General features: G+C 36.3%; 1 protein-coding gene across 1 annotated transcript; it reads left to right on the top strand.

Moving 5' to 3' along the window:
- The first annotated feature begins 187 nt into the window (after nt 1–187).
- LOC123951481 (probable inactive serine protease 58) lies at nt 188–16638 on the top strand. The gene is made up of 5 exons (XM_046020241.1): nt 188–206; nt 3363–3504; nt 14420–14664; nt 15459–15595; nt 15979–16638. The coding sequence occupies exons 1-5, from the start codon at nt 188–190 to the stop codon at nt 16126–16128; spliced, it is 693 nt and encodes a 230-aa protein (XP_045876197.1). The 3' UTR covers nt 16129–16638.
- Nucleotides 16639–18876: the final 2238 nt, after the last annotated feature.

Here is an 18876-nt window from a genome sequence, read left to right as displayed (position 1 = left end):
AACAAAATAGCAACCCAGAAATGAACTCACAACTATATGGTGAGTTAATTTTTGACAAAGCAGGAAAGAATGTCTAATGGGAAAAAGACAGTCTCTTTAACAAATGGTGTTGGGAAAATTGGACAGCCACATACAGAAGAATGAAACTGGACCACTTCCTTATACCATGCACAAGAATAAATTCAAAATGGACTTAAGGCCTACATGTGAGACCTGAAACCATAAAAATCCTAGAGGAGAACACAGGCAGTAACATCTTTGACATCAGCTGTAGCAACTTCAGCTGAGGCAAGGGAAACAAAAAGGAAACAAAAACTATTGGGACTACATCAAAATAAAAGGCTTCTACACAGCAAAGGAAATAATCAACAAAACTAAAAGGCAACCTATGGAATGGGAGAAGATATTTGCAGATGACATATCTGATTAAGGGGTAGTATTCAAAATATATAGAGAACTTATAAAACTCAACACACAAAAAAGAAATAATCCAATTAAAATAGGGGGAAGATAAAGCTAGAGTAGTAGGACTCAGCCTTAAAAAACATAACAGAGAAGTTTGCATTCTTGGGCAATTCCACGAAGAAATAAAAATGGCTAATATATTTTTTAAATATATTTATTTATTTGACTCCTTTACTGGTAGTCAAAGAAATGGAAATTAAGTGGATAATATTTTAATTTATTCAATACCAAATACTTTTTAATCATATTCTCTGCTGCCTAGGGTATGAAGAGAAAAGTTTCTTACACTCATCTGGTAATAGTGATCTTTCTGAAAAGCTATTTGGCAATTTAAATACAAAGTTCCAAAATGTTCAAATCCCTTCCTCCCTTTAATTTTACTTCTCAGGTGTTATTTAAGGAAATAATTAGAACTACATTTAAAAAAATAATATGAAAAGACGTTCCTCATCATAACAGTATAAAATGTTATACAAACTAGGTACCAAAATAAAAACATAACCAAATACATGACTGTTCCATAGGATTAAATATTATGCATATATTAAAAAGAACATTTACAAAGAAGTTTGGGGTTTTAATGACATAGTTTATAAATATATTGTATATGTATATATAATTGTATATTTGTGTCCCTGAATGTCTGTAGACAGAACTGACTACATAATTTACAGAGCCTAGTATAAAATGAAAATGCAAGATCTCTTGTTCAAAAATTATAATGCCAAGACAGCAGTAGTAGAGCCTTACACCAAATGCAGGGCCCTTCTGAACACAGGTCTCACACCCGTGAAACTAGCCATCCCTACAGAAAAAATTTTGGTTTGGGGATTACTGATGATTTTTTTGTTTTACTGATGATTTTTATTTCATGTCTTTTATAAATTTTCACAATAAATATATATCACTTTTAAAAAAATAAACAAAATATGGGCAGAAGACATGAACAGACATTTTTCCAAAGAAGACATACAGATGGCCAATAGGCTTATGAAAACATGCTCAACATCACTTATCAGGGAAATGCAAATCAAAAGTACAGTATAACATCACCTCATACCTGTCAGAATGGCCAAAATCAGAAACAACAAGTGTTAGAGAGGATGTGGAGCAAAAGGAGCCCTCTTGCACTGTTTCTGGAAATGAAAACTGGTGCAGCCACTGTAAAAAAAAGCATGGAGTTTCCTCAAGAAGTTAAAAACAGAACTACCCTACGATCCAGCGATTGTACTACTAGGTATTTACCCAAAGAATACAAATACACTAATCCAAAGGGATACATGCACCCCCATGTTTACAGCAGCATTATCTGCAATAGCCAAACTATGGAAGCAGCCCAGTGTCCATTGACGGATCAGTGGATAAAGAAGAGGTCGTATATTTATACATGATGGAATATTACTCACCCATCAGAAAGGAGGAATACCCAACTTTTGCATCAACATGGATGGGGCTGGAGGAGATTATTCTAAGTGAAATAAGTCAAGCAGAGAAAGTCAATTATCATATGGTTTCACTTACTTGTGGAGCATAAGGAATAGCATGGAGGACATTAGGAGAAGGAAGGGAGAAATGAAGTGGGGGGAATCAAAGGGGGAGACGAACCATAAGACTATGGACTCTGGGAAACAAACTGAGGATTTTAGAGGGGAGGGGGCAGGGGGATAGTTTAGCCTGGTGATGGGTACTGAGGAGGGCATGTATTGCATGGAGCATTGGGTGTTATATGCAAACAGTGAATATGGAACACTACATCAAAAACTAATGATGTACTATATGGTGACTAACATAACATAGTTAAAAAAAAGTAAAAGCCATAAGATAGGTGTAAAAAAATAAAAAAAATAAAAATTAAAACTATAAACAAAAAGAATTTCAGCATAGTTGACACACAATGTTACATTAATATCAGGTGTACAATGTAGTAACTTGATAAGTTTATATATTATACCATGTTCACTGTAAATGCAGCTACTATCTGTCACCATACAAAGCTATTAGAATATTACTGACTGTATTTCCTATGCCATGCCTCTTATTCCCATGACTTATTCATTCCATGACTGGAAGACCGTATCTCCCACTCCGCTTCATTCATTTTTCCCCATCCCCTCATCCCCCTGCCCTCTGGTAACCATTAGGTTGTTCTCTGTATTTTTAGGTCTGTTTCTGCTTTTTGTTTATTTATTCTTTTTTTTTAATATATGACTGAGAGCATATGGTATTTGTCTTTTTCAGTCTGACTTATTTCACTTAGTATAATATCCTTTAGGTCCATCCATATGTTGCAAATGGCCCTATAACATCCTTTATTATGGCTGCATAATATCCATTGTATTGTCTCTCTTCAGAAAGAAAAACAAAGTTGAAAAACTGAAAAACAAAGCCTCACAGTTCTGGGTTTCTGAGTTCTGGGTTTCTGGGTTCTGGGTTTCAAGATGTACTACAAAGTTGTAGTAATCAAAACAGTGTAGTACTGGCACAAAAACCTACACATACATCAATGGAACAGAATAGAGGACCCACAGATAAACCCACAGTTATATGGTCCATTAATCTATGACAAGGGAGACTAGAATATACAATGTCGGAAACACAGTCTCTCTAATAAATTCTTAATCTGTAAAATAATATAGAATTTATCCATTCCATAGTTTTTTTTTTTTCCTGTGAAGAATAAAAAATTTAAATAAGTACACCAAGTATTTAGTACAGTGTTTGTATAGTATGGATCTCTATTACCATTGAGTTAGGGTATCACTTAGTTAGCTAAGTGATTAATGAATGGCAAATATTGATATTATCTGATACTGGCATCCTGAAATCTCCATAAGCACCCTGAGTTCTCTTTAGTCAGCTAGGTTATTTCCCTTGATTCTCTTCTCTCTTTGTTCCAGGTGTTGTTTCATATGTTGGCGAAGACATGGAAGGGTTAAATCATCTTCACTACCTATTTTACCTGAATTCCAATTATCAGTCCTGTGTGGGGACTTTGATTGCCCCTCAGTGGGTATTGACAGCGGCACACTGCTTCCTACCGTAAGTGATGGGGATCTATCCGCTCTGTTCCAAGGCTCCAAGTGATGGGGATCTGTCCGCTCTTTTCCAAGGCTCCAAGGCTCCCCAAATACAGATGTATGTGTTAATGTGTATACATGTTGGTGTGTACCTGCAACTGTATCTCTTTGTATATAACTCTAGAGTATATAGTTAGGAGTGGAATTGCTGGGTAATAGAGGATGCAAATGTTCACTTTTATACATCTTCCAGCAATTTATAAGCATTTCCCACATTGGGTATTGTCAGACATTTTTCTCTTTTACTGATTGTGTCAAATTTCTTGTTATGGTCTTAATTTTTTAATCTTTATTAGTAGTGATGATTAGCATAATTTTTTTTTCCTTCTTTTTCCTCTTCATCCTCTTCCTTCTGCTAATAGTGTTTCTTCAGGGAAATTCTCTTTCATGTTTTATGAGCATTTCGTGAATTAAAAAAATTGCTTTGTAGGACTTCTATAAAGCTCTAGTTATTACTCTTTTGTCAATTACGTATGTTGAAAATATATTCTTCCAGTTCGTGTTACCATCTTCTCTTTATGGTGTATTTTGATGAATAAGAGTTCTTAACTTGGGTATAATTCAATTTAACACTTAAATTATCATCTTTATTTCTGATTAATTGGGTTTTGTGCCTAGTTGAAAATAACTTTATGATTCAAGATCAGAAAGATATTTCTTCATTTCTAGAGTCTTTAAAGTTTTGATTCCATATTTAAATATTTATATCATTTAGACCTGATGTTTGTGAATGATGTGAAGTAGGGATCCAGTTTCATTTTCTTAATTATAGTAAGCTAAACATCCAAATATCATTTATCTAACGGTTCCTTCTTTCTCCAGTGACTGCAACACCACTTCCGTCATCTGTGAAAGTTCCTCTATCTGTGCATGTTTTTGGACTCTCTATACTGCTCCATTGGTTTATTTATTATAGACCAATACCACAATGCCTTAATAATTATGACTTTCTCATAATTTGTGATGTCTGATAGGGTGGGCCAGCCATGTTTTTCTTTATCAGGAGCACTTAGGTATTTTTTAAAATAAATTTTAAAATCAATTTTTTAAGTTCTATGAAAAACTCTGTTGAGATTTATTTGGAATTACTTTGACTCTTGTATCAGTTGGGAAGAATTAATATTTTTCTGATAATGATTATTCATAGCCATGGATCTGGTATATCTCTTTACTTATTTTGGTTTCCCTTTGATGGATTTCAAGAGTTTTATCTACATACATATCTTGTACATATCTTATTAAAAATTTATTCTTAAGGTGCTTTATATTTTTCTATTATATTTTTAATTGATGTACTTTCAGAAAATCATATTTTCTGTCTATTAGTGATGATGGAAATGCAATTGTTATAATAAACTTGTATCATAAATTTATCTAATGGCATGTTCTCTTGTTATATTCTCTTACTATTTCTAGTAATTTATGCATATGTTCCTGTGTATTTTCTACTAGCCATCTTTGAAAAGGGCCATTTTCATTATTATTTTAATTCTATATAATTTTTATACATTTCCACATGATTAAATCTTTCATTTCTAAGTTTAGAATTTGGTCGGGTAAATTTTGGAGGATAACTTTACAAATTAAAAGAAAATCTTTGAGTTCTAGTTTAATTGTTTTGTGGTCAGAGAATGTGATCTATGTGATATCGATTCTTTGACGAGAATTGAGACTTGCTTTTTGGACCAGTATAAAGTCAATTTTTATAACTCCTCATGTGTTTGAAAGAATGTACATGCTGTAATTTTAGGATAGAAGTTTCTACGTATATCAAACTTTAATTGTGTAATTCAAGTCTTTGGTATCCTTACTATTTTTTTTTTTTGCTTAATATGAATAATTTAGAGATTTGCATTGAAATATTCTTCTGTATTTAGATTGATCAAAATAGTCCTATACATTTATTACTTTTTTGTTTTTTTAATGTTTTTTAGGCTATTTTATTAAGTCTGTAAATTCAGGTACATTTATAAATGTAGGTGCTTTGTGCATTCCTAATAAATCAAAGCTATTACTATATATATCATTACTTTCTCTCATATAGTCAATATTTTGGTTTTATAGCCCATTTTTCAGATATTAATATGCCAATTCTGCCTTTTTTTTTTTTTTGGTTGGTTGGTATTGTCCTGATATATCATTTTATATCTTTTCTAACTTTCTGTATCTTTTTGATTTAAATATATCTATTAATTTACATATAGTAGGATTAAAAAAATACAATTTACAATTTCTGTCTTTTAACTGGTGAGTTTAAGCCATTGTTTTTATATTGATTATTACTATACTCAGTCTTGTTTCTACCTATTTTGAATTCCTACTCCTTTTATATTTGTCTAAAAATGCTTTTACTCTATTATTTGATTAATATTTCATTTTTGTTGTGAAGTATACACACTTTCTATTCTTTTAGCCATTGCTTTATAAATTTTAATATGGAGATTTAATGTAACAGAGTCTAAAGTTACATAATATTCGAATGCCCTTTTTTGATTTCAAGTTTTTATTTAATTCTTAGTTAGTTAACATTTATGGTAAAATTGGTCTCAGATGTAGTTTAGTGATTCATCACTTAAATACAGCACTCAGTGCTCATCACAACAAGTGCACTCCTTAATATCCAAAACCCATTTAGCCCATTCCCTGCCCAACTCTCTCCATCAAACCTCAGTTTGTTCTCTATAGTTAGAGGTCTCTAATGGTTTGCTTCCCTATCTCTTTTTATCCCCCTTCCCCATGTTCATCTGTTTTGTTTCTTAAATTCCACATATGAGTGAAATCATATGGTATTTATGTATTTATCTTTCTCTGACTTGTTTTGCTTAGCATAATTCTGTCTAGCTCTCTCTATTTTGTTGCAACTGGCAAGATTTCATCTTTTTGATGGCTGAGTAATATTCCATTGTATATATGTACACCACCTCTTCTTTATCTATTCATCAGTCAGTGGATACTTGGGCTGCTTCCACAGTTTGGCTATTACAGATAATGCTGCTATGAATGTCGGGGTGCATATATCCCTTTGAATTATATATTTGTATCCTTTGGCCAAATTCCTAGTCATAAATTGCTGGATCATAGGTTAGTTCTGTTTTTAATTTTTTAAGGAAGATCCATACTGTTTTCAGAGTGGCTGCACCAGTTTTCATTCCCACCAACAGTGTATGAGGGTTCCCCTTTCTTTGAGTCCTGCCAACATCTGTTGTTTCCTGTGTTGTTAATTGTAGCCATTCTGACAGGTGTGAGGTGTTATCTCATCATGGTATTGATTTGCATTTCTTTTTTATTTTAATTTTTTTTCAGTGTTCCAAGAGTCATTGTTTATGCACCACACCCTGTGCTCCATGCAATACGTGCCCTCCATAATACCCACCATCAGGCTTACCTGTCCCTCCACCCCCCTTCCCTTCCAAAACCCTCAGTTTGTTTCTCAGAGTCCACAGTCCCCCATGCTTCATCTCCCCCTCCGATTTCCTCCAATTCACTTTTCCTTTCCTTCTCCTAACATCCTCCATGTTATTCCTTATGCTCCACAAGTAAGTGAAACCATATGGTAATTGATTTTCTCTGCTTGACTTATTTCACTCAGCATAATCTCCTCCAGACCCATCCATGTTGATACAAAATTGGGTATTCATCCTTTCTGATGCAGGTGTAATATTCCATTATAAATATGGACCATATCTTCTTTATCCATTTGTCTATTGAAGGGCATCTTGGCTCTTTCCACAGTTGGGCAATTATGGCCATTGCTGCTGTGAACATTGAGGTACATATGGCCCTTCTTTTCACTACATCTGTATATTTGGAGTAAATACCCAGTAGTGCAATTGCAGGGTCATAGGGAAGCTCTATTTTTAATTTCTTGAGGAATCTTCACACTGTTACCCAAAGTGTCTGCACCAACTTGCATTCTTCCCACCAACAGTGTTCCCCTTTCTCTGCAGCCTCTCCAACACTTGTTGTTTCTTGTCTTGTTAATTTTGGCCATTCTAAATGGTTTAAGGTGGTATCACAATGTGGTTTTGATTTGAATTTCCCTGATGGCTAATGATGATGAACATTTTTTTCATGTGTCTGTTAGCCATTTGTATGTCTTCTTTGGAGAAGTGTCTGTTCATATCTTCTGCCCGTTTTTTGACGTGATTATCTATTTTCTGGAGTGTTGAGATCAGGAATACAACAAGGATGCCCACTCTCGCCACTGTTGTCCAACATAGTACTACAAGTCCTAGCAACAGCAATCAGACAACAAAAAGAAATAAAAGGATGGGATTGGGAGGGAGACAAACCATAAATGACTCTTAATCTCACAAAACAAACTGGGGGTTGCTGGGGGGAGGTGGGATTGGGAGAGGGGGAGCGGGCTATGGACATTGGGGAGGGGAGGCGAACCATAAGAGACTATGGACTCTGGGAAACAACCTGAGGGTTTTGAAGGGTCAGGGGTGGGAGGTTGGGGGAACAGGTGGTGGGTGATGGGGGGGCACGTTTTGCATGGAGCACTGGGTGTTGTGCAGAAAGAATGAATACTGTTACGCTGAAAAAATTAATAAAAAGGGGAAAAAAAAAGAAATAAAAGGTATTCAAATTGGCAAAGAAGAAGTCAACCTCTTTCTCTTTGCAGATGACATGATACTTTATTTGGAAAACCCAAAAGACTCCACCCCCAAACTACTAGAACTCATACAGCAATTCAGTTATGTGGCAAGATATAAAACCAATGTACAGAAATCAGTTGCTTTCTTATATACTAACAATGGAAATATAGAAAGGGAAACTAGAGAATCGATTCCATTTACTATAGCACCAAGAACCATAAGTTACCTGGGAATAAACCTAACCAAAAGAGGTATCGATATAAAACCAATGTACAGAAATCAGTCGCTTTCTTATATACTAACAATGGAAATATAGAAAGGGAAACTAGAGAATCGATTCCATTTACTATAGCACCAAGAACCATAAGTTACCTGGGAATAAACCTAACCAAAAGAGGTAAAGGATCTGTACTCCAGGAACTACAGAACACTCATGAAAGAAATTGAAGAAGACTCAGAAAGATGGAAAAGCATTCCATGTTCATGAATCAGAAAAATAAACATTGTTAAAATGTCTATACTGCCCCAAGCAATCTATACTTTCGATGCCATCCCAATAAAAATTACACTGGCCATTTTTTTAAGTGCTGGAATAAACAATCCTAAAATTTGTATGGAACCAGAAAAGACCCTGAATTGCTAAGGAAATGTTGAAAAAGAAACACAAAGCTGGGGCATCATGTTCCCTGATTTCAAGCTTTATTACAAAGCTGTGATCACCAAGACAGCATGGTACTGGCACAAAAACAGACACACAGACCAGTGGAACAGAGTAGAGAGTCCAGATATGGACCTGCAACTCTATGGTCAAATAATCTTTGACAAAGTAGGAAAAAATATCCAGTGGGAAAAAGACAGTCTCTTCAATAAATGGTGCTGGGAAAATTGGACAGCTATATGTAGAAGAATGAAACTGGACCATTCTCTTACACCATACACAAAGATAAACTTGAAATGGATAAAAGACCTCAATGTGAGGCAAGAATTCTTCAGAATCATAGAGGAGAGCATAGGCAGTAACCTCTTCGATATCAGCCACAGCAGCTTCTTTCAAGATATGTCTCCAAAGGCAAAGAAAACAAAAGCGAAAATGAATTTTTGGGACTTCTTCAAGATCAAAGGCTTCTGCACAGCAAAGGAAACAGTCAACAAAACAAAGAGGCAACCCACGGAATGGGAGAAGATTTTCGCAAATGACAGTACAGACAAAGGGTTGATTTGCATTTCTCTGATGCTGACTGATGTTGAGCATCTTCTCATGTGTCTATTAGTCATCTGGATGTCTTCTTTGGAAAAATGTCTATTCATACCTTCTGCCAATTTTTTAGCTGGATTCTTTATTTTTTGGGTGTTGAGTTTGATAAGTTCTTTATAGATTTTGGATACTAGCCCTTTATCAGATATGTGATTTGTAAATGTCTTCTCCCATTTTGTAGGTTTTGTAGGTTGCTGTTCAGATTTTGCTGTGCAGATGCCTTTTATCTTAAGGAAGTCCCAATAGTTCATTTTTGCTTTTGTTTCTTTTGCCTCTGGCAGTGTGTCTAGCAAGAAGTTGCTGTGGCCGAGCTCAAATATACTGTGGCCTGTGTCCCCTCTAGGGTTTTGGTGGTGTCCTGCCTCACATGTAGGTCTTTCATGTATTTTGAATTTATTTTTGTGTTTGGTATAAGAAAGTGGTCCAGTTGCATTCTTCTGCATGTGGCTGTCCAGTTACCCTAATACAGTTTACTGAAGTGACTGTCTTTTTTCCATTGGAAATTCTTCCCCATTTTGTCAAAGACTAGTTGACCATATAGTTGTGGATCCATTTTGGGCCTTTCTATTTTGTTCCATTGACCTGTGTGTCTGTTTTTGCACCAGTACCATACTAGCTTGATGACTACAGCTTTGTAATAAAGCTGAATGCCTCAAGCTTTGCTTTTCTTTTTCAAGACTGCTGGGCCTATTTAGGGTCTTTTATGGCTCTATACAAATTTTAGGATTGTTTGTTCTAGCTCTGTGAAAACTGTTGGTGATAATTTGATAGGATTTGCATTAAATGTATAGATTGCTTTGGATAATATAGATATTTTACCAATATTTGTTCTTCTAATCCTTAAGCATGGAATGTCTTTCTATTTATTTGTGTTCTCTTCAGTTTCTTTCATAAGTGTTTTCTAGTTTTCAGAGTACAGATCTTTTACCTCTTTGGGTAAGTTTATTATTAGGTATCTTATGGTTAAATGGGACCAATCATTTGATTTCTCTTTCTACTGCTTCATTATTTGTGTATAGAAAAGTAACAGATTTCTGTTTGGTGATTTTATAGCCTGTGACTTTGCTGAATTCGTGTATCAGTTCTAGTAATATTTTGGTGGAGTCTTTCGGGTGTTCTATACAGAGTATCATGTCATTCATGAATAGTGAAAGTTTGACTTCTTCCTTGCCAATTTGGATGCCTTTTATTTCTTTTTGTTGTGTGATTGCTGTGGTTGGTACTTCCAGTAATATGTTAGATAACAGTGATGAGAGTGGTCATTTCTGGCTTGTTTCTGACTGTAGAGGAAAAGCTCTTAGTTTTTCCCCCCCACTGAGGATGATATTAGCTATGGTTCTTTCATATATGGCCTTATGATGTTGGGGAATGTTCCTTCTATCCCTGCTTTCTTGAGCGTATTTATCAGGAATAGATGCTGTATTTTGTCAAATGCTTTTTCTGCATCTCTTGAGAGGATCATATGGGTTCTTATCCATTCTTTTATTAATGTGGTGTATTGCATTGATTGATTTGGGAATCTTGAACCAGCCCTGCAGCCCAGGAATAAATCCTACTTGATCGTGGTGAATAATTCTCTTAATGTACTGTTGGATTAGATTTGCTAGTATGTTGAGAATTTTTGCATTCACGTTCATCTGGGGTATTGGCCTACAATTTTCCTTTTTAGTGGGGTTTTTGTCTAGTTTTGGAATCAAAGTAATGCTGGCTTTGTAGAATGAATTTGGAAGTTTTAAATAGATATTCTTCTTTATTAGCTTTATTTTTATTTATTTTAGAAAGAAAGAGCACGAGTATGGTGGGGGGGGGCAGAAGGAGAGAGAGAATCTCAAGCAGACTCTGCACTGAACACAGAGCCTGATGTGCGGCTCAGTCTCAAGACCCTGTGATCATAACCTGAGCCAAAATCAAGAGTCAGTTGCTTTGGGGGAAATCAGAGGGGGAGACGAACCATGAGAGACTGTGGACTCAGAGAAACAAACTGAGGGTTTTGGAAGGGAGGGGGGTGGGGGATGGGTGAGCCTGGTGGTGGGTATTAAGGAGGGCACGTATTGCATGGAGCACTGGGTGTGGTGCCTTAGTCAATGAATCTTGGAACACTGAAAAAAATAAAAATATTAAAGAAAAAAAGAGTCAGTTGCTTAACTGACTGAGCCACCCCAGGCATCATGGTATTAACTCGTCTTTAAAAGTCTGGTAGATTTCCCATGGGAAGCTATCTGTCCCTGGACTTTGTTCGTTGGGAGATTTTTGATTACTGATTCAATTTCTTTGATGGTTATAGGTCTGTTCAAATTTTCTATTTCTTCCTGTTTCAGTTTTGGTAGTTTGTATGTTTCTAGGAATTTATCTATTTCTTCCAGATTGCCCAGTTCATTGGCATATACTTTTTCATAGTATTCTCTTATAATTGCTTGTATTTCTGTGGTGTTGGTTGTGATCTCTCCTCTCATTCATGGTTTTATTTATTTGAGTCCTTTCTCTTTTCTTTTTGATAAGCTTGGTAGGGGTTTATTAATTTTATTAATTCTTTGAAAGAACCAGCTCTTAGTTTTGTTGATTTGTTCTACTGTCTTGTTTATATATTATTTCTGCTCTAGTCTTTATTATTTCCCTTCTTATGCTGGCTTTAGGCTTTATTTGGTGTTCCTTTTCTAGCTCCTTTAGGTGTAAGGTTCGGTTCTCATAGGCATTCTTAGTTATATTCTATCCATATCTCTCAGAGGGAACCACTATTCTCTTGTTTTTCTACCACAGTTCAGTTTTGCATACTTTGAGTTATGCAAAGTTATCTTGTCTTAAGCTGAAATTCACTCACTTTAACTTGCCTGAATCATCTATTTATCATGAACTCTTTTTTCAATATAAACCTCTCTATTTACTTATAAGCATATCTTATGATAAATTAAGTCATAAAATTAGAGGAAGGAAAAATGAGAAATAGAGGAAGGATAAGAGAAAATATTAGAGGGCACCAGTTTTAGACAGTTATTAAATTAACACTGGAAGACTAATGACTTCTCTTTAGCAAGATGGGAGAGTAGTCTTAACAACAGAAAAAAACAATTTGACAAACACAGATTCAGAGAGTTATTACAACTGATTTAAACAATAAGTTGGGCCTAAAGATTCCATCAATTCTATAGTTAAAACACCAGTGCTCTTTAATTCCCAAAGTATGGAAATGGATTGGACGGGATCATTAAGTGATCTCTCATTTAGAAAGGCAAGAGAGAAAGAAACTTAACATCACGGCTTCTTCCTTTTCTATTCTAATGTATCAGTCCAATGAACAGTCTTGCTCTTGTCAAAATTCTTCCCAGTGGCCACTGCAATTTCATATTTTTCTGGAGGAATTATGCCAACTGGAAAGATATCATATGAATTTAAACACAAAGGGAGCATGTGTTTGGTATAGAGAACCAAATATACTGAGATGATCTAATGAGAAGCACAGCAGCCAGTAAAAAACAACTTGGCCAAAGACCAGTCATCCCTGCCTGGGGGCCCAGCAAAATCCTTCACTACAAGCAGATGAAACAAAGTATGACAGTTCTCAGGAACACAGCAAAACTAAGGAAAGTACTTATAATATCTAATGTCTTGTAAAAGTGACTGAAAGCAAAATTTACCTAAAGGATATTGCTCTGATGAGAACTTTTAAACTTGTCAGTCCTTGGGCTTAGCTCAAGGATGAATTTATCAGGCCTATTCCTGTTCTATCTCTTTATTTTAATTTTATTTTAAAAAAATTTTTATTTATGGGGCACCTGGGTGGCTCAGTGGATTAAGCCGCTGCCTTCGGCTCAGGTCATGATCTCAGGGTCCTGGGATCGAGTCCCGCATCGGGCTCTCTGCTCTGCAGGGAGACTGCTTCCTCCTCTCCCTCTGCCTGCCTCTCTGCCTACTTGTGATCTCTCTCTCTGTCAAATAAATAAATAAAATCTTTAAAAAAAAATTTATTTATTTATTTATTTTGGAGAGAGAGAGAGAAAGGAAGAGCATAGGTGTGAGCCGGGGGAGGGAGAGGGACAAGCCAACTCTGCTCTGAGTGCAGAGCCCCACATGGGGTTCAGTCTCACAACCCTGAGATCATGACTTGAGCCAAAATCAAGAGTCAGATATTTAACCAACTGCGCCACCCAGGGCACCCCCACCCTGTCCCATCTCTTTAAACTTTACAACTCTCTATAAGGTGTCAAAGACAGACTGAGAGACAAATGGTACTGTTATTAGAAGACAATATAATCTTAGCATTTGGGAGCTCAACAAAAGATTTGCTACTTAGTACCAGTGTGGCACTTATCTCACTCTTGTGGTTGGAGAAATACCTGAGTGGGAGATTCATGGGCCTCACTGGAGTGCCCTGTTCTGAATTTAGAGTATTGAGCCATGCTAGTGAGTGGATCTCAACTGGATCTCAGTGGAACATCCAGGATTTTTGACTCTTGTTTTTCTGAAGGACCACCAGAAAACCCTGTTAATCCAGCAGTTTTGATAGATGTGAGTAGAGCATAGTATATTCATAGTATATTCAGGCAATCCTCCCTAGCTTTAGAACATTTAAACTCTCAAAGCTGTTACTTCCTCTATACAGTTTCACATTTCCTATTGCCCTCAATTCCCAAAGGAGCCTCCCTAACAGAGCCTACTATTTCATAAAAGCCTTGACTATCCATTTGCATTTTTCTTTCTACCATTTCCAGGTCTTGAATTGGAGCTTCTCTCTAGAATTATGCTAAGAATAGAGTCAAGCCATTGCATTGCTTAACTCCTGGCAGGACCATTTACATTATAGTCTATGTGAATGGCAACCTATTGGCTTGTATAATGCATAATCTGTGTGACCACATGTGGCAGCTACACATAAAGAATTAAGTGGACAAAAATGAGAGGAAAAGATTTAATGGGCTACCAAAAAAGGAGTGTGTGTGTGTGTGTGTGTGTGTGTGTGTGTGTGTGTGTGTGATTAGCCTTGGGATCTGGGAGCATTAATCTTTTTTCTCTTTATCATTTTTCAGAGATCTTCAGATCATCTTTTATGGCAGTTCCACAAATATTCAAGACTTTACTGGGGAGTTTGTACCTTATGACAGGATCATTATTCACCCAAACTTCACTGTTACCTCTCCGAAAGATGACCTCATGCTGATAAAGCTACCTCTACCTTTTACCTTCTCCACCATGACTTTTCAGTTGCCTACTCTCAAGAATGCAATTAAAGATTGTTTGATTCACACTTGGTTAGACAACAAAAACTTTATTGGTGAGTGACTATCAAAAAGAAGAGTTCTTGGATATATTCATATCTTTAGGATCTCTAAGGATTTAAGGGAAGGAATTGAAACTTAATAGGGCTAATGCCAGATTTCTAAGCACATGTACAAAGCTAGAATTGGAACAAAGGTATTGGCTCTCTAGAATAGAAGAAGTGATCTTGAGAGTTTTGGGAATCAAATCCTAAATCAAGGTGTTACATGAATGTATCACATTGGCACACACCACAGGGATTAGAATCTGAGGTCTATGTTTGAATATTGATTATAACATTCTTTATAGGTTTATGAACAAATTCTTTCACTTCTTTGAATCTTAATTAGCGAATTGGTAAGAATCATAGTTTCCCTTTACCTAGCAGGAGTGATATTGTTATTGATTACAACAATGGTAGTAACTACCATTTGTCAATCACTAATTACGTACCAGGGACAAAGCATCCTATACATATTATATAGTCATCATCACATATCATGTGGATAAGTTTCCTTGGGATTTATAGCATATAAGACAGGAAACTAAGACTCAGGGAAATTAATTTTCCAAGGTTATAAACTTGGTAATGACAGAGTTTGGATTCAGATCTTGTTTCATGCATGGATTGTCTTCTCAGCAACCACCCTTTGATGCTGATCATCTGTCAGAGATGATAAATTGAGCAGGAGGATGTGTTTGATTCATGATCATTCATTTTTACTGAGAGGAAGCTCTGAAGGAGGGGGAAGCAGAGTGCCTTATGAAAAGGCAGATAGGAATCAAAGTCTCCTCATTTTTTGTGCTTAGGAAATTCAAACCATAAGCTGCAAAGAGTCAAGATTCAACTGAGCTCTAATATAAACTGTAAAAAATTACTGGGTGAAAAACTCCTTGAGAACATGTTCTGCATAGGACCCATGCTAGGAACCCAAGAGCCCTGCCAGGTAAGTCTTCTTACCTCATTTGCCCTAAGCTCAGTCTCTACTCTTTGTGTCTCTCATTCTTGGAGGGGCTGGATTTTTTAGTCAGGCTAGGAGCTCAGAGAGGAAGGGGCTGAATAATGACTCTTTCTTCTCCACCCTGTGATAGAGATGAAAGAAATAGATTTTGGGGTGGAAAGCTATCTTCCAGCTGCTGCCTGGAAATATCTGTGTATAGATGACTGGGAGGTGTAGGGGTCATTAAAGCAATGGAAAGAAGCTTTCATACTGTATTCTTCTGTCTTGGACCCCTTTGCATGGAAAATGTAGTAGCTTTCATTTTTGTTCAGGTGTTGAGAAAATCTCAAGTGGGAAGGAGTTTCTGATCCCTCTACTCTATCTGGCAGGTGGTCACAGCGGCACCAGCCATCTGTGGTGGTGAATTACAAGGAATTTTGTCTTGGGAAACTGGATGTATTCTAACAGGATATGCTGTTGTCTTCACTGACCTACACAGCTACGTTCCATGGATCAAGAATGTTATGTCTACAAAATAAGCTGATATAGAGCTCCACTGACACCCTTAGCCTCCCAGCTGATCCACAGCAACCACATTCTGTCTCTCAATCCCAGTCTCTCCTAGGGTCTAGGCTTGATTCGAGTTCCAAAAGAGATCGTTGATGACTCTTGGGTGTTGGCATGACTCTAATCTCTTTAACTGCTTCTTTGCTTATTCCTGACTCATGACTAAATGTTTATAACATGGAAAACCCCAGTGCTGGTCTCAGGAAGTGGAATTCCCCCAGGAATCTTTTTGGATTCTACCAACTCAGATATTTCCATTAAAATACTCTCTGCCTTATCTTAAGAACACAAAAAACAAGTGGAATGAGGGATAATAGCTACCAGGAATCTATTTGGGCAAAGTGTAACCATATAGCTGAGCAATAATTTGCCAAAAGTTGGTCAGATGATTAGCAATTTTTCTAATGATGAAATGCCTCCTGTGTAAGTGTGTGTGTGTGTTTGTGTGTGTGTGTGTGTGTGTGTATGGGTGGTTGTAGTAAGTTCCCATTAGTTACTTAAAGGATCTATAGAATTCAGGTTTGCTTAGGTTTACTGAGACCACCCAAAGGTCATTGTAATATTTGGATTAAATAAGGATTTCCGTATTTTGAACAAAAACTTCAGTGCATATTCATAAGTGAAAGAATTTTTTTTTTCCAATACATTGTTGTTCTGGTTTACTGCTTTTTATTTAAAATCACACATACTTGCTTAGAGGGGTACAAAGTGGTGGAGTTCATGAGGATTCTGCCATTCATGCATGCCTCTGAATACACATTCTGTGCAGTGCATGCACTCATGAGCACACACTTTCAGAAGACACTCGTCATTCCAAAAATCTGTTTTCCATATACTGTTTTTCATTAATCCATGAGAGAGTAAACTGATTTTAAACTAAAGCTTATCCATTTTCATATAAAATATCGAACATTCAAGAAATTTATCTCTGAAAAGTGAAATGCATTTTTGTTTTACCTTTTACCCCATGCTATGAAATATTGGGATTTATTATAATTCAAATCACTACCCAGTTGATTAAAACACCTGTGTTTACAGGGTCACAAAACCAAAACATTTTTCTTTTCAAGACTCTTATGGGGCTCAGAGATAATGTGGGAAGTGCGTTGTATACAGAGGAACAGTGTAGGAATTAGCAGCCATTACTAATTTTGCCTGTTTGCACCTTTTTTGCCCTTTTGTTGCCTAGTTAATTCCGACTAATTCCTGGTTGGTAACAATCCTTTTCATCCTTGCCATATGCCAGGTCGTGTATTGTCATCAGCCAACTGAACTAGTTGCAGGTAAACTTTTTACTGAGATGACCTTCCTAACAACCTGCCCTGAGTCCTGAGTCCTTCTTAACAACCTACCCTGAGGCCTCAGGCTTACAGACCTCACTTTCTCCATTCCACTGCCATTGTTCTAGGCTGAGTCAGGTGTTTTAATTACAAGCCTTTATTATTGATTGGATCATAAACTCTTCAATTTTAAGGACTGTTTACTTTATATCTTCTGGACTTGAGTTTTTATGTATGAAATACCTTCTCTCTTTCTCATCTCATTCCTCAATTTGAAAAGGAAAAGGTAAGTCTATCTATCCAGTTGTCTGTCTTATCTTCTATTTATCATCTGTCATCTATCTATCATCATCATCTAGCTATCATCTATCTAACTAATCATCATCTCATCACCATCTGTGTATCTAACTGAGCCAGGACTGTTTATCATATTACTAATTTTTGGATTGTGTGAATATTTTGCTAATTATCCTATCAATTTCACCTAAACTCCAATCCTGTATATGATTGATTCCAAAGTTTTCTCTTTTTTCCTTTCTTTTCTTCTTTTTTTAAAAACTATTCTCCATTAACTTAAAATAAGAATTTCAGGTATCACATCCACCTTCCTCTCCTGATATAACCACCAACAACTGCTCACTTTTATTTTGGTTCCTTTTTCTCCGTATATGGGCTAGGGCTAATGTTCCATGAGTTTCTCTGTAGTTTAAGTACTTTTCATTTAAATGGATCCCTGATACCAAAATTCAGATTTCAGTATCATAATTTCAGAACACAACAATGGTAACAGGAATGCTTGCTCTATTTGGTCAAGTGGATGGCATTTCTCTGTACTCTGGTTTCCCGTCCTGTCTCCAATCTTATGTTTCAGTCATGTCTCACCTTCAGATCAGGATAGGGATCACCTTTTGGGTACATAATTTTTTTTTATATAGTACTTCAAAGGTTTCTTCTAGACTGATGTGTATATCTTACATATTTGGCTTTTATTTACCCCTCAGTGTGATTATGGGTCTTCATTTCCATTGGTTCCCTGGGTAAGCTTTTGTAAGCTCACCATATTTCTTACCACATACTTGCCTACGATTTATATACTTCTGACATCACAGCTTTTCTTCCTCAGTCCACATCCTTCTTTGGAAATATGTAGGGGGTTAATACTCAGTTTCCGTAGACTGTGGTTCAGTTCTTAGCCTAGAATTGACAAACTGTAAATTTGGAAAATCAACGAGCTTTGGTTTTTAGATTTGCTTTATCTATAAAACAAAAGAGTTAGACCTGAAAATCTTGATGGTAGACACTGTGACTGCCCTCCCAGTGTCCAGTCCACCCCTCTGTTCTGTTAGGTCACAGTCATTCTCTTGGGTATGGTCTGCATTGATTTAAACTTATCAGTGAACTCCCTGAATTTGGTTTGGGGATGGATACATGAGGCAGATT

Source organism: Meles meles, chromosome 10 (assembly GCF_922984935.1).
Source record: "Meles meles chromosome 10, mMelMel3.1 paternal haplotype, whole genome shotgun sequence".
Classification (NCBI taxonomy): Eukaryota; Metazoa; Chordata; class Mammalia; order Carnivora; family Mustelidae; genus Meles; species Meles meles.
Note: the sequence above shows the minus strand (reverse complement) of the source record. Positions and strands in the feature narration are given on the sequence as shown.

What these genes read in the sequence shown, in the direction of transcription:
- LOC123951481 (XM_046020241.1), top strand. An exon ending in GCGGCACACTGCTTCCTACC is followed by an intron (nt 3,505 to 14,419) that starts GTAAGTGATGGG and finishes ATCATTTTTCAG; the next exon opens with AGATCTTCAGATCATCTTTT. An exon ending in GAACCCAAGAGCCCTGCCAG is followed by an intron (nt 15,596 to 15,978) that starts GTAAGTCTTCTT and finishes TCTATCTGGCAG; the next exon opens with GTGGTCACAGCGGCACCAGC.